Source organism: Dermacentor silvarum, chromosome 6, assembly GCF_013339745.2.
Source record: "Dermacentor silvarum isolate Dsil-2018 chromosome 6, BIME_Dsil_1.4, whole genome shotgun sequence".
NCBI classification, from domain to species: Eukaryota; Metazoa; Arthropoda; class Arachnida; order Ixodida; family Ixodidae; genus Dermacentor; species Dermacentor silvarum.
In genome coordinates this window covers 40071379-40086736 of record NC_051159.1, presented here as the reverse complement: position 1 = coordinate 40086736, position 15358 = coordinate 40071379, and the positions used below count along the sequence as shown (strand labels likewise).

General features: G+C 49.0%; 1 protein-coding gene across 1 annotated transcript in view; it reads left to right on the top strand.

Moving 5' to 3' along the window:
- The first annotated feature begins 2715 nt into the window (after positions 1 to 2715).
- The window catches only part of LOC119456616 (uncharacterized), a 30397-nt gene continuing 17754 nt past the window's right edge, over positions 2716 to 15358 (top strand). The window contains exon 1 of the mRNA XM_049668985.1: positions 2716 to 3543. Coding sequence (XP_049524942.1) covers positions 2716 to 3543 — 828 coding nt within the window. The remainder of the gene's footprint in view (positions 3544 to 15358) is intronic.

Genomic DNA, 15358 nt, shown 5'->3' with positions numbered 1-15358 from the left:
CATGCAAGGAACCGAGCGGCGCGCGCCGCTCTGTGATTGGTAGAAACGCGGCGCGCGCCTTGCTGTGATGGGCAGAACGTATTCGCTCACGGTCAACGCACGGTCAACGCTGGATTTTCTGCGTAACGGTGCCATTAAAGCTATCGCTTTAACATCAGTAGCGGATTGATATATATCCCTTACTTAGTAGGGAGCCTACATGCAACGCCGTTTTAAAACGGCGTTGCATGTAGGCTCCCTATTACGTAGTGTTATAATCTGCTTTCATAATTCAAATTATGCGGCGGCAGAACGGTGCAACGGTTCTTGAGTCAGTTCAGCAGTGGCTTCATTGTTCATGTTAGTTTTATTTCGCCGAAAATGTCTCGGCACAGCGATGAAATCAATTCCGCGCAATGAACACATGACTCAGCATGCATTAAGTTTTTTTTTCTTTTTTTTTGGCAAGTGACATCCGCGCTGGGTCATCACCCAAGCCGTCTGTGATTTATTTAGTTGTGTGCAATCGCAGACACTCAAGAACGAATCTTTTATAGTCGCTCTCTCTCTTTTTATTTCTCTTTATTGCCTTAACTATTCGCGTGCGCTTGTGAAAACTGCTTTATTGCAGAAATGCTACCATATGCCACCCAACGTTGCCATCCTTTAATCATTTGACAATTCATTGTTTGCGAAGAAGCCGGCAGCAGCATAGCTTCCAAAATTTCTGATTGCACCTAAATAAATAACTCGGAGGCGATCATCACGATGTAACACCGATCGCTATTGCGAGCGGTGTTATTGCGGGATCTTTTGAGCAGCCCCCACGTGCTATCGAGGTGCTGTTCCCGGCGTGCTATCGAGGTTCCTGCCCCAGGTGCGGAGGAAGGCCTACACTTTTAACGCGATAGCGTTAAGGGCCCCGTGTCGCAGAAAATCCAGCGTCGGCGTAAGCGCCGGCGTCGTTGGCGGAAATTATCTTGCCGAACCACCTCATCCCGAACCACTCCTACCGGGCAGGCCCTTCGCGTGGCGCAAGGCGTTAGTGAACAAAAATGGCATTTCTCGAAGTAAAATCCATCAGAAAAAAATCGTAAAGTGCGACTTAACCACAAGCTACAGACGCGATAGCGTCGGATTGTAATTTGAATATACGAGAAAGAAGCCTGAAAAGCAGCCAGGGATCTTTGAATGCCATCGCATTCCACTCTTAAAGGCGAAGTTTAGGCGTCCTCCAACTTTTTTCACGTTACCAAGTGAGGAACCATCACCAATCAGCTATATGGCGGTAGCATGAACGCATGCTTCTTTCAGACGTTCGTTGATGATGGCGTGCGAAGCGTATACTTGCGGGCTTGCAACGTATACGCGTAACAGAATACTGCGCCGCTGTAGCGCGACCGCGGAGCGTCGCAATCTGAAGCGCCCATGTGGCTATACGCTGTGCAGCACGCGCTCTCTTGCTTTCTTCTCTCGAGGAATGTCGCTAGTGGCAAACAGCGACGAGTCCCGTCAATGAGTAAGCATTGAGCGAACCTGACCGGGCTGTATACGTGCATTCCTGTCACGCGTGAAGCTGCCAGCTGGCTTTTGGTATATACGGCGTAGCAATCCCACGCTCACGTCGCGGACGTTGTCCGAGAATAGTGTTGTTAGGCTTGAAATTCTTTTCTGTATCACAATCGACCTAATTGGGACACAAGCTGATTCGATATTTAGCACCACAACAGACGGAAACAGAAAGAAAGGAGAAGGAGAGGTGCTATTGCTCCCTCCACTCTGTCAGACTTTTTTTATACGAGTAAAATATAAACGCCAATCGAGAACGCAGTTATTCCGACTGCAAGTTCTGTCATAGGCTTTTAGGAAGGCGCACTGTCTCAGCCATCCGTAGTTTAAACAGGTGTTTCATTTTCGACGATCCACATCACTTCATTTTTATTATTATTATCGCCTTCGTCAAAGGCTGGGAGGCCTCCACGCCACCGTTTATCACGGGGATTGGCCAATCGCTGAGACTCTGGATTAAAAAAAAAGATATCACCAGCCTTTCCCCTGCCGAGAAAATGGGGGTAAGCGAAGCTTGTCGTGTGTGTATCTGACCTTCGTCAGTGTAAGGTAAAATTCACATGTCACGGTAATAAAACGTAAACGTTTATTAAATGTATAAATCGAGGAAAGGAAACGTAGAACGCAACGGAAGGAAAAGTTACGCGAAAGGGAAACAAAAGTAGAAGGAAAGGGAATGAAAAGTAGTAGGAAAGGGAAGGGAAAGGAGTTTAACACACTACAACCTTTGTTTACCCCCATTTTCTTGAGGAGTTTCGCTCGAGCGTTCGAGGAGATCGGGCGTGTCTTTCGGAGCTTTCGCGTCTGCGGGAGACGCTGTGGCGTCTCATGCAACGCTCCCCTCTTTCTACTGCTGATGCGTTCTTTCAACTGTGAGTGGACTTCGCCGAGCCCGTTCGCCTGACTGTCGTCCTCGCTGCCTGCTCGCCCGGTCAACGACGTCGTCTCCGCCTATTTCCTCTTCGCCTTTTGCTATCCACGAGCTGGACTTAGTTCTTGCCATCTGCGCGCTTGTATAGCGCAGCAGTTTTTCGCGGCTAAGATGGCAGGGGCGCCCCCAGCTTCACCGGCGCAGCCGACCGACCACCCGCGGCGTTACCGCGGCAGAGGCGCGGTAGCGAACGGCCGACATCTACTGCCTACTCAACGACCACCTCCGAAACGGGGATGTTCGCGACGCCGCCTCTTTTGACGAACGACCCGGCCAAGCAGCTGCACGAGATCGCCGGAAACCTGCCTACTTCGGGATCCTCCTGCTCCGCTACCGCCGCTGCTGCCTCCCTGGCCACTGCGGCGGCTCGGCAGACACCATCGACCGGCACCCTCGATACAGCCGTTGCGCCCCCGACAACCCCCACGAGCTCTTCGGATGTACTGCTTGCAGGGGATTTCGTCGCTGTTACGGGGTTGCCGGGCGCGTCTCCCGTCGAACCGCAGTACGTCCCACTGCCGATAGACGCAAACCTCGAAGATATGGACACCACTACTACACGTAAGCGTTCGCATCCCAGCGAGCTCGGTAGTGATGATGAGGGTGCCTCGCGCAAGCTGCAAGCAGTCGGGACTGCGCCACACATTGCATCGACGACTAAATTGCCGCCACGTGTCTCAGGTGAAGACGATCGCCACTTCACCCCGGCTAGTGGCATTACCACCGAGGGCGAGTTTCAGCAGGTTCTGTCAAAGGCGCAGAAACGCCGCCAGCGTTCTGCGTTGCCACCGGGCTTAGCCGGGATCAGCGTCCCTTCTCCCGGGACCGAGCCTGCCGTCCCTCCTGCCGCACGACCTACGGCTCCCTGCAGTTCACCTGCGCCTACTGCACCTCCTGCCGTGGATCCCGTTGCTACTGCCGGGGTTCCCACAACTTCTGTACCCACCTCGCCACTGACAGCCCGCATAGTGCTGTTTCGTCCGGCACACAACGGTGCCGCCTTTCCCCGTACCTCCCGCCTCGGCCTCGCGCAGACGCTCTCCGCGCTGCCTGAAGTAAAGGAGGTACGCGTGAACACGAAGAAGAACATTGTGGCTGCGGACGCGGCATCGCCGGAATGGACGGAGCACCTGCTGGCCACGTCAGAGATCGCCGGGATGCCCGTGACCGCGCGCCTTCCGGCCGACCGCACCCAGAGCAGCGGCGTGGTGCAAGGCGTACATGGCAACTACGCCGATGAGGACCTGCTGGCTGCCGTATCGTCGAAGGTACGGGTGGTCGCGGCTAAGCGACAGGGCACCACCCTGGTGCTGCGTTTTGCTGCCCCTTACCCCCCCGCAAGGATCTACCTCTTCAGCATGCCCTTCGAGGTGCGGCCCTCCCGGCCTCGCCCTCTGCAGTGCCTACGTTGCGGGTGCTACGGGCACGCCACAGCAACCTGCCAGAGACCGGTACGGTGCCTGCGGTGCGGAGGCCCACACCAGACGCAATCGTGCTGTTCGAGCCGGGTCAGATGCCTGCATTGTGGAGGACCACATCCAGCCGACTCGCCTAACTGCCCGCTATGGCAGAGAGAACGGCGCCTGGCCACGATAAAGGCATCAGCTCCCACACACATGTCGCATCGCGAGGCCCAGGCGGTCCTACGGGCTACCCCCACCACCAGCTCAGCAGCAGCTGCTTCTGGACCGCCACGTGTTACACCGACAGGAGGCAAAACCTACGCTGCAGCACTCGATGCTCCTGACAAGGAGGCCACGACCTCTACAAACCACCCCCAACCCCACTTGCAGCAGCGTGTACCACAGGCAGGCGCAAAGAAGTGGGGCAGCATCAAGCTAGGGCCGTCCCCGAAGGAGGCTCCTCAGTCCACCAGCGATGAGGAGAACAAGAACCTGCGACTCCTCCTCAGGGCGATCGCCGACCTGCTGCCTATAGACAACCAACAGCTGCGTTCTATCTGCCTCAAGGCAGGTGGCGTGCCCCCACCTAGTAGTCAACATGGCTAGTCCCCTCCCGCCTGCAGCAGGACATTGCCGCCGCCGCCCGAGCGTGATCCAGTGGAACGCAAACTCGTTGCGGCGGCGGCAGGCAGACCTCTCCATGCACCTATTGCGGAACGAGTACGATGTGCTTGCTCTGCAGGAGGTCTACGCTGCTGCAGCCAACCTGCGCCTTCCTGGATACGTGGGCTACAGCAGCCTCATTTCATCATCACCAGCCTCCTCCATGATCGGATGAGACTCTTGCTGCTTCTCCTTCTCTTCCCTTCCTTTCAACATCTTTATCTCCTTTTTCCCCTTCCCCTGACGCTGCGCCGTGCTCCCTATTGGGCAGCAGAAATAAGCGTCATTTTTCTTCTTCAATAAAATCACTACTACTACTACTACTACTATTTTCTTGACATGCGAAGGGCTGGTGATTTTCTTTCTTTCTTTCTCTCTCTCTTTCTCCCTTCTTTCTTTCTTTCTTTCTTTCTCTCTCTCTCTTTTTCTGTTTGTTTCTCTCTCTCTCTTTCTCTCTTTCTTTTTGTCCCTGGTATCTGCCATTGAGCTTGGACCATTTCTGCACTATCACCAGGATCGGTTCACTTTTCAGCGTGACACCACCACCACCACCGCCGAAACTTGAGCCTGTAAAGCTTCGCTTAAAAAAAAAGAAACAAATAATGTAAATGCCACGTTACAAAATGCAAGCCTATGGTTTGTACGCCTGGTGATATCACTGTACTATTTTCAGCTTAAGCTGATCGATAGACTAAGCCAGTGGTGAGCGCGCCTCGAGCGCTTCCTCGTATGCGCACGAGGAAGCGCTTCAGGACGTGACCGTGCAGTGAAGAACATGGTCGTAGCTAAGCGTATACGCTGTACCCGAGTTTTGTTATTGTTGTCAGTACATTATGAGCAAATATCGCATGTGTAGTACAAAGAAATTTCTCTCAGCACCAACCAGCCCACCAGACTGTTCTTTTGAACTATATGGTTCCATTCTTCAGCACCATTATAATGTGATGATGTTAACTGTTCTCTCTTTTATGAACAGGCAACAGTGACAGCCCGGCGCCTACTTCCGAAGAAAGCGAAATGTCAGTTGTTGCACCTCTCGGGAGTGTCGCCTGGTCCACAGTGTTGCCAGGTCCGACGAGGCGGCGTAGCCAAAAGCTAGAGAAGCTGTAGCCCAAATTTAGCCAAACAGAAAAAAAGTGCAAAATATTTCGTAGCCAAATATAGCCATTTTTATTTGCAATTTTATTTGTGTATATTACATTTTCACATTCGACTACGGCAATCGTTTTTTGCACAACCCGTCGTAACAAATGTCAGTGCTGCCGTGACGGTCGGCCCTTTACATCAACAACAGCGACATCATGCTTGCACAGGACACTTTTTGGTTGGCCCCGGAAGCTCTTAAGTTCCAGCGAATCGCTGCAGAGCGCGAAATGAGTGCTTTTATTTTATGACAGAGAATACTAAGTTATTATTTTTAGTTATTTACAGTAATATTAAATACGAACTCTGCTTTTTAGCTGTCGTGAACACAAAATAATGTTCAGCGTCAGCGATCTGCGACGGCGACGTGCTCACGGCTTCCTTTTTGGATAAGCTAAAACGAATCTTTCGCGCTATGATATCTCGCTTTATTTGTTTCATTGTCCTTTCTTGTTTTCTCATTTTTCTGTTATTGTATTACAGTTAGCTTGGCCAGGATTAGCTGGGACACACACTACTTATATAGTGTTAATTCACATCAACCTAGCCGCCATCTTAGGTCTCTAGCACGCCAAGAACATGCGTTAAGAAAAGGGACACGCAACAGATGCCACTCACTGTCTGATTCGGTATAAGCGGAGCATTAAAAGATTACTGCGCAAACCGGCACACTAGCGTAAGAAGCGCGCAGTCGTTTTCGGCGACGAGCACGTCCCGAACTAACTCGCTCTAAATGCTAAAAGCCGCGACGGCGCACAAAGAGCAATGGTAAAGAACGAATTGAGAACAGTGGTATTGCTGTGAAAATCGGTTACTGTCAAAAAAAGTTGTCGCAGTTTCACCTGAAAGGCGAAGCATCAATTGCGATAGCAAATTTGTAGAGAGCTATACGGAGTAATGATATTAGCTTTATCAGCTGTATAAACTTGGACATGCAGCAGCACCGGCAACACGCAGAACTATTGTCGACGCCGTCGGCGTTTTGCCCGCGTTCACTCAAAATGCGTGCGGCGTTGGCGACTGTTGCCGGAGCCTCTGATATAAATAGGCACTTGGTGCCGCAGCTAAACGTCGCCTCCCTTCCCCCCCCCTCCCCCATGGCCTCTCGCGCGTCGGAAGAAGGCGCGTTTGCTCTACATATATGGTGATTGTAATAAAGCCCCTCAATGAGGGGCTTTAGATTGTAAAGGAGGAAAGAGACGCCTACTTCTGCAGCCCTTAAGCGAGCACGGCGCAGAACGCGCGTTTGTTCTCCGCCGTGCGTTCACTCCCCGTGAAAGACGCGCCCCTCGCGCCCTTTTACTCGCACATACAGCGTTCGGCGCGCGGCGCGATTTCATCTCCATTGACGTCATACGGAACCTCACGGCGACGGCGACGGCGACGGCGACGCAGACGGCAGAAATCTGCTTTGGAGTGTCCATATAATTGCTATCGCAATAAAAACACCGCATATCCACGGGGTGAATGATGATGAGTGGGCGAAGCTCCGGAGGGAATCATCGGTAAACCGTGAATCTTCCGTGTAATTCGCCCAGTCTCGCCGCACTAAATCGAACGATTGACTTCCACCAATGACATGCGCCATATGTGACGTCATTCCTATTTTATAAAAGCGCCCTTCATTATAATTGCACCATCTCCCGCTTAAGGGGACGCTAGCACAAACGCGTTAGAAACGTGCAGTACTCTCTAGTAAGGGGGAGAGGCCACAGCGTCTTACGCAGCCATTTACACATGCCGGAACATGCACCGCGTTTGCCGACGCCATCACATGACTGCTGAGAGAGTATAACCCCCGTATTCATAAACGATCCTCGACTTGAACTTGACTTGCCACCGCCTTCAACGCGTTTCGAGCGCGCCGCCCAAGGCGGTGGCAAGTCAAGTCGAGGAGCGTTTATGAATACGAGGGTAAGGCGGAGAGGCCACAGCGTCTTACACCAGCTTCTTACACGGGCCGTAACGCGCTAGCACAAACGCGTTAGAAACGTGCAGTCTTTCGTTAATGTTGGGTATTTATTGCCATCGTGGTACGTGTGTCCATGTGCGCTTCGTGGCGTAGTGGTTAGCGCCGCGCGTTCGGAAGCGAGGGGTCCCTGGTTCGATTCCGCGCTACGCACATAACTTTCGGAATTTTCTTTTTTCATAAAAGTAGACGTGGCTACCTACTACTACTACATACTACAGAGGAGGGACAGACCCACACCCTACGGAGCTTCGCCCCTAAAAGCAAACCATGTTGATGGCTAATAAAGGTTTAGAATAGGGGCCCCTAAAGTTTGGGGCCCCAAAGAGCTTTGCGGGTGTTAGCGTTGGGGCATGCAGGAATGAAGAGCGTTGGAAAAGGCGTGTTGCGTTTGCGGATAGCGTGTTGCGTTTGCAGCGTCTCTACGGCGTCAAAGAAAAGCTGTTATAAATATTTAAATAAAATAAACAATTTTATGATAAGAAAAGTAATTTAGACTTTCGTGTATTCGCCTTTAATTACAATTTAGAACTTAATCTATTAGCAGCATGCAGCTTGCTGCGCTTAGTTTTGAATAACCAACTTTACGCACCTTCACCCAGCCAAGTCAATCCGTGATAGGCCTACGAGCCATGAAATCGACAATTAAATTCGGAATGAGCGGCGTATAATGAATCAATCTTCATTACACAGCCGGTTTAAAGTTGTCCTGAGAGAGAACCGATTTCTGAGGCAAAGATACTCGGACCGTGGCTACACCCGTCACTGGCACAAAAAGCGTTGCGTGCATTAGTACTGTATTTGAAGTGCACCGATTTAAGAGACCGCCTATAGTGTCCCTGTACATCGTCCCACGTGTACTCAGTGCTCATTCTCTCCCTATTTTTCTCTTTCCATCTCCTCTTTCCCTTACCCCTAGTGCAGGGTAGCAAACCGGATGCTCTTCTGGTTGACCTCCCTGCCTTTCCTCTCCTTGCTCTCTCTCTCTCTTCATTACACATGTTAGTTGAGAGAAAGCCATAACCGCAATCACCTCTTCTAGCTTACTAACTTCACGCATTACTACAAATCGAGCTCAGTTTTGTGCTAGGTTAGAGCAGTCGCTTCGATGGGCGCCGCCATAATTGCCGACGAAAGTTTTTGGGGCAGCTTTTGGGGCTCCCGCTAAATCGATGAAATAGCGGGCCCGCCGCAAAACTCATACACAGCTCCCGTCTTGCGCATGCGCAGTGGCTTCGACGCTATTTCTTTGGGGCCCCACTACGTTTGAGGCCCCTATTCTAAAACTATAATAATTGCTAGGGTTTCACGTGCCAAAACCACGATATGATTGGGAGGCATGACGCAGTGGGGGACTCCGGATTAATTTTGGCCACCTCGGGTTCTTTAACGTACAGCAAAGTACACGGGTGTTCCTCCATTTCGCCTTGATCGAAATGCGGCCGCCGTGGCCGGGAATTAAACCCGCGTCCTTGAGGCAGCAGCACGACACCTCACAAGCTAAGCTAACACTGTCGGTGAAGTTCATGTGACGTGGTGCACTGATGTCATCGTGGCTAACATGTTTCGATTTTAGCAGAATGAGAATCTGCATCCATGACATTACGGGCAAACCATCTAGAAGTAAAATCACCAGAACCCACCTTTGGCTCGGGATCTTGCTCCCATTCTTTTTTATACGTTCTCGCATACTTGGCCCCCTTCCCCATGCTTGGATTCTCCTCTCTGATGAGGATCCGATGTTACGTCCAACCTATCGAAATGAATCTCGAATCTAAGCCCGAAGAAAAATTGATCTAGCAGGAAAAGGAAAATGGCAGTAAACCTTCGCGCCAGAAACGTGGAGTAGGTCGAATGCTGTGCCCGGCGTGATACTTCATCCAGAAGACATGGCCATGAACACACTGGAGCTTGTCATACACCCATGGTTCCCTTCATTCATGTCGGCGCCACGATCACCCGACGGCCCCGACCCTATGTTATTGCTCTCCCTTCCGAAGCATAGCCATGTTAGTACAGTGGACTGTGAAAAACCCACTACTCCCAGGTTCATCTCGATGCCCGGGGATCGTGTGCCTAACGGTCAAGCAGGGTGGAAGTTTAAGTGCATCAAAGATCAAAGCCACCAGCTCAGACAACGGCGTAGAGAGAGAAGGAAAGGCAGGGGGGGGGGGGTTATTTCGCGCACGCACCCACGCACAGCCACGCGGCCGGCTGTGCCAGCTAAAACAAAGCCTTCGAGTTTTGCTTCTACTCGATCAGAGCCACCACTGGAGCGTAGATTAGGGCGCCACTTATAGCCCAAACAGAGCCAAGTTGCAGATTTTCAGTAGCCCAAATATAGCCACATAGCCAACTCGTCCAAGTCGACTCCAAAAAAATTTTCCCGTAGCCCAATTTGGCTATATATAGCCAAACCTGGCAACACTGCTGGTCCATGCAATGCACGTCTTAGCTAAGTTTATGAGATGTTTTTACAGCATGCATGGTGAAGTTGACGTGGCTTTGCTCGCACATTCGGTCGTTACGTTGGCAGGATGGAAGCGTGCGCAGAATTTAGCTCGCGGTCCTCGCAGAATCGAATCTTCCGCCGAGATCAAGTTTGGTGAAAATAAGGGAAATATTATGGTCGATTTGCATGCTAAGTTAAATGTGTGTGGGTGAAGTACGACTGTTGTTAAACAATGTCGCAGCTTTGCCCGAAAGGCGAAGCACCAATTGTGATAGCAAATTAGTAGGGATAGTACTTTTATCGGCCACATAAACTTGACACATTCGCTTACTAACTGAATTACCACGCGTGGTGTCAGCGCGCACAAGCAAACGTGAATAGATCACACTCGATGACCACAGACAACCACTGTCAAAACGCCGGTCTGTTGAAGCGCGGCCGCCGCAGCGAGCGAAGGTTCATGCGGTCTATCGCTTCAACGGAAACTGAGCGGCGAATGCACAGCGCATACAAAGGTCAGAGCCGTGTGGAGATCGCTTGCAAGATACGATGCGCGCGACACCACCGACAGCCCGTACCGGCGCAAAGTACAAGAACGCATTTGTTGGCAGAGTAGAAGTCGCCCCCCTCCCTCCCTCCCTCCCTCCCTCCCTCCCTCCCTCCCGCGCTGCCTTCCCCCTTTGCTCCTTTCGCGTGAGAGATTGCGTCGCCAGTTCCCCTTGCACCCGGTTGCAAGATACACATTTGGTGCCGCAGCACCACGTCGCCCCCCTCCCTCCCATACCCCCACGGTCTTTCGCTCGACGGAAGTCGCATGCATTTGCTTTCCGCCGTGCGTTTGCTCTCCGTGACAGCGCGCGTCCCCCGCGCGCCTTCACTCACACATACAGCTCGCGGCGACGATTTTATCGCCCTTGGACTTTATGCGGAACCTCACAGCGACGCCGATGGCAGAAATCCGCTTGAAGTGTCCATATAATTTCTATCGCAATAAAATTCCTTAAGCATGTGCTCAAGGGCATTATATGGGGCCAATATGTTAAACGGTTGGGCAACGTTTTCAACTGGCTGGTTTAATTACAGGCAACTGAAATTCGTAATGAAACAGCTTGAAAAAAAAGCTTCGCTGGAAATTGACTTATGAATCTGCAAGACCGCATAGTGTCTGCTGTCTTATAGATAATGATGAAAAAAAATCCAATACTTAATAGATCGAAAGTTAGAAACTGTCTAATCGGACGTTTTGCAAAGCATTCTACAACTTTCTAATTGGAATATTTTGCCCAATTTCGTTGCTTCAGAAGTTGGTTAATTAATCTTGACTAACTATGCAATCAAGAAGAATATAAAAAACAGTGTGACTTAATCCAGACAATAGCCAGCGTCATTTAGAGTGCATCGGCATATTTTGAAAGTCTGGCTAAAGTTAGAGCTCTGGGACACGCGGGAGAATCGGCAACAACGTTCGAGTAAGTTCCGATACAGGAAGGCGCGTCATGCGCCGAGCGATAACATTGTAACACTCTTTAGCTGGTAAAAAAAAAAACAATCACTGGAAAAAGTGAAACAAGTAGGCGTGTCAGTATATATATATATATATATATATATATATATATATATATATGACTTTACACACAGATAGCCAATTATTCCGCAGTGTTAAACTGAACGTCTCAAGAACCAAGGCACGCAAGTTTTTTTTTTTTTCGTAAGGTGCACCATGGCACTACTGTTTACATGGGGTTGCTCACGACGGCATCACCGAGATTCAGACTAACCATGCATGACAATATCCGTAGAGCTCTCGTTTCCTCGCAATAAATCGTATTTTTAGTAAGAGCTTTAATAGTTTATTGTGTGTTACAAAACTTCTGCAGGTCACAAAGTATCAGAAGTGTGCTCTAAGACTTTTCTTGTAGTATTTCTTCACCAATTAATAGAGTTCGTTTGTTGCAGATGTGAAATGGTCGTGATCGAGAATAGAACTATCAGAACTAAAATTATATTTTGGTCAAAGTCTATAGTGCGAAATGGGTGCTTTTTTACTAACATATTAATGATTGTTTTAATATATATCTACACCTTAGTGCACTAGTACACAGACGAATGTGTCGTTTATCGCGAGTATTGCGACTTTCCCGACGTCTACATTTTGCTGTTTTACTTTGAAAACACTGATAACTGCCGCGGAATATGCAAGTAGGAGTTGAAACCAACCCAATTCACATGTTTAATTTAACTATGAAGCACGTGAACACATTTGGCCACTATAGTTACATCGCCACTACTTGGCATCACTTGTCGCCACTTTGTGAACTAGATTAACTCAATTTTATTGTTGGTATATTCCGTGGTTTCATATGCCTGATAAACCCATCACCTCAACCTTTACATTTTGTCTTTCTTTACTATAAACATGCACTAATTCATACTGTTACGGAAGGATAAGAGAAGAGAAAAGAAGAAGAAGATTGAGAGACGCTGGCTACTGCGTGCCACAGCGTCCCACAGCGTTCTGTTCGCGGACCACCGCAGTGACTGAGTTTTCTTCGAGGCCCCAGGCGACGTGCTCTCGGGATTCCACGCGGGTTTTGGTCAAGTAGCTGGCGGTTTTCCTATTGATCTTTGCTTTTTCAGCTAACTGTTTTTGACGCTTCTTTAGAAAAGCTGTTAACATATTAGAGTAATTTCGTGCTCATCTGCTATGTCTCTCTCATCGCCAGGCCAGGAGTCATACTCCTGGTCGGCTTCCATTCCTCCTCCTGATTTGCCTGTGGAGCTTTTCTTACGCAGTGGGACCTCCAGCGTACCTGTGGCTTTAGTCCCGAGTGATGGCGGAATGATTCGCATGAAGAATCCCAAGGCGATTCAAACCGAACTGCGGATGGCCTCGGCCAATTTTCAACAGATCACCGAGGTTCGACAATTTGGCCGAGGGGGCATCCTTTGCTGCTCGTCAGACCAGGCTTGTGTACAAGATTTACTGAAGTGCAATGTTTTTGCGACACATCCGGTGAGCAGCTACATTCCTCCTCACCTCGCATGTACCAAAGGCCTAGTCCGTGGTGTTGACATAAGTCTGTGTCCCGCAGAAATTTTGGAAATGTTTTCATCGGCAGGTGTGATTTCTGTGTATCGTTGCAGTCGAGTCGCTGATAATAAGCGCATACCCACAGAAACTGTCATTGCTACGTTTGCTGGCTTGAATCGTCCATCAGAAATCAAGGCATGGCCACTCATATACCGAGTTGAGCCTCTATCACCCCGTGTCCTTCAGTGCTTAAAATGCTGGCGGTTTGGACACTCCCTAAAAGCTTGCAGATCAAATACACGGTGCCGCGTTTGTGGAGAAGACCATAACTCAAATGAATGTTCCTCACGTGATGAATCCTGCTGCCTTTGCAGCGGTACTCATCCTGCATATGAGCCTACCTGCCCTGCAAGGACAAGAGAACTACAAATCCTTGAAATAATTGATAGACGCCGATGCTCTCGTCGCGAGGCCATTGCAGAAATTCAGAGTAGGACTCAAGGATATGCCGGTATAACGGCCCGTCAAACCTTAGCTTTGGATAACTCAATCTCTCAGGCTGTTGCGGCTTCCGTCGAAAAGGCGTTGGAAAAAGCAATGGAACGCATTATGGTGAACCTCACCGATTCCCTTGTTCAGGCAATGTCCACACAATTCGGTCAGTGGTTTCAAATTGCTAATAAAACCAACACTGAGGGTGAGGTGCCTGTTCTACCAAAAAGTCAATCTAGTCAAGTGTCGACCGCGATACCAACGATAAACAACGATGTTGCAAAGCCATCAACTTCTGAGAAAGTTGACCACACCTGCCTTTCAGACACAGATGCAACCGAAAATCAAGATGTAGAAATGGACCCCCGATCACTTAAACTGAAAAATCCAGCTCTCCCATTAACTCAAAGGCTAAAAAGTACGTGAGAGAGACTCCTTCTAAGAAAGACTTCTTAAAAGAGAGCGTTTTAGACCAAGCAGTCTCTGCTGCTTTGCTTTCTTCACCATAGGAAGCTTAACAGTAATTCAGTGGAACTGTCGTTCCATACTTTCCGCTGCAACAGATTTATTATATCTTGCTTCTAAATATTCTCCAGATATTATTATTTTACAGGAAACCTGGCTTACTGCTGATCAAAATTTTAATCTAAAAAATCTCCGATGTTTTCGATTGGATCGCCTTTCCCGAGGCGGTGGTTTAGCTATCTTTGTGTCAGCAAAGATCTGCCATAAAGCTACGATAGCACATCAGATAATGTCACCAGAATGTGAGATGTTAGTATTGGATATAACGCTTCCTGGTTGCACGCCATTTTCCCTAGTTAACACGTACTTCCCTACAGGGGTGCAAGATACCCGTTATCTCGATACCGCTATTGCTAACAGTCAGAAAAACGTCATACTAGTAGGCGACTTTAATTCTCACCATGTATCGTGGGGTTTCCGAAGTGATACTTGTGGCAGAAGGTTGTGGGATTGGACCTTATCAAATAATTTCTCCTGTTTAAATTCAGGAGTACATACTTTCGTTCGCGGTCAGTCACGTTCTGCCCTAGATCTTACGTTTGTCAGCTCAAGCATTTCAATCACCTCCTGGAACACAGTTGACTCCGGTACTAACAGTGATCATCTACCTATAATTTTTGAACTGGTTACTCCGTCAACTTGTTTAGATAATCATGTGCGCACTTTTGTAAATTACTCAAAATTTAAAAATGTGTTAAAATCAGCTTTAAACGCTCAGGAAGGCATGGAGAAGGATATTAAGGCAATGAGCCTTTGTTCAATAATAAAACAAACATCAAAAAAGTCTCAATTTGTCGTACCATCTACTAAAGGTGGTTCTTATTGTCCATGGTGGAATTCTGACTGTGAGCGAGAGTTTAGACGTCGAAAAGCTGCATGGAAAAAACTTTTATATAACCAATGCCCTGTAAATTGGGCAGATTATACATATGTAGCTGCTACATTTAAGCGAACAGTCGCAAAAGCTAAGGACGATTACGATTCGAAACACTACACATATCTTTCCAAGTCTAGTAATAAAAAAGCTCTGTTTAAATTTCTTCGATCCCGTAAAGTTATACCAGCCCCAGTGAATATCGACTCAGTCGTTCTATCAACAAAGGAGTTATCAGAGTCACTTGAGAAAATTGCTAAAGGTCTAGCGCAGCGATTTACACATAAATTGCCATCAGGACTATCGAAACCTCCCTCGGGAGACGAC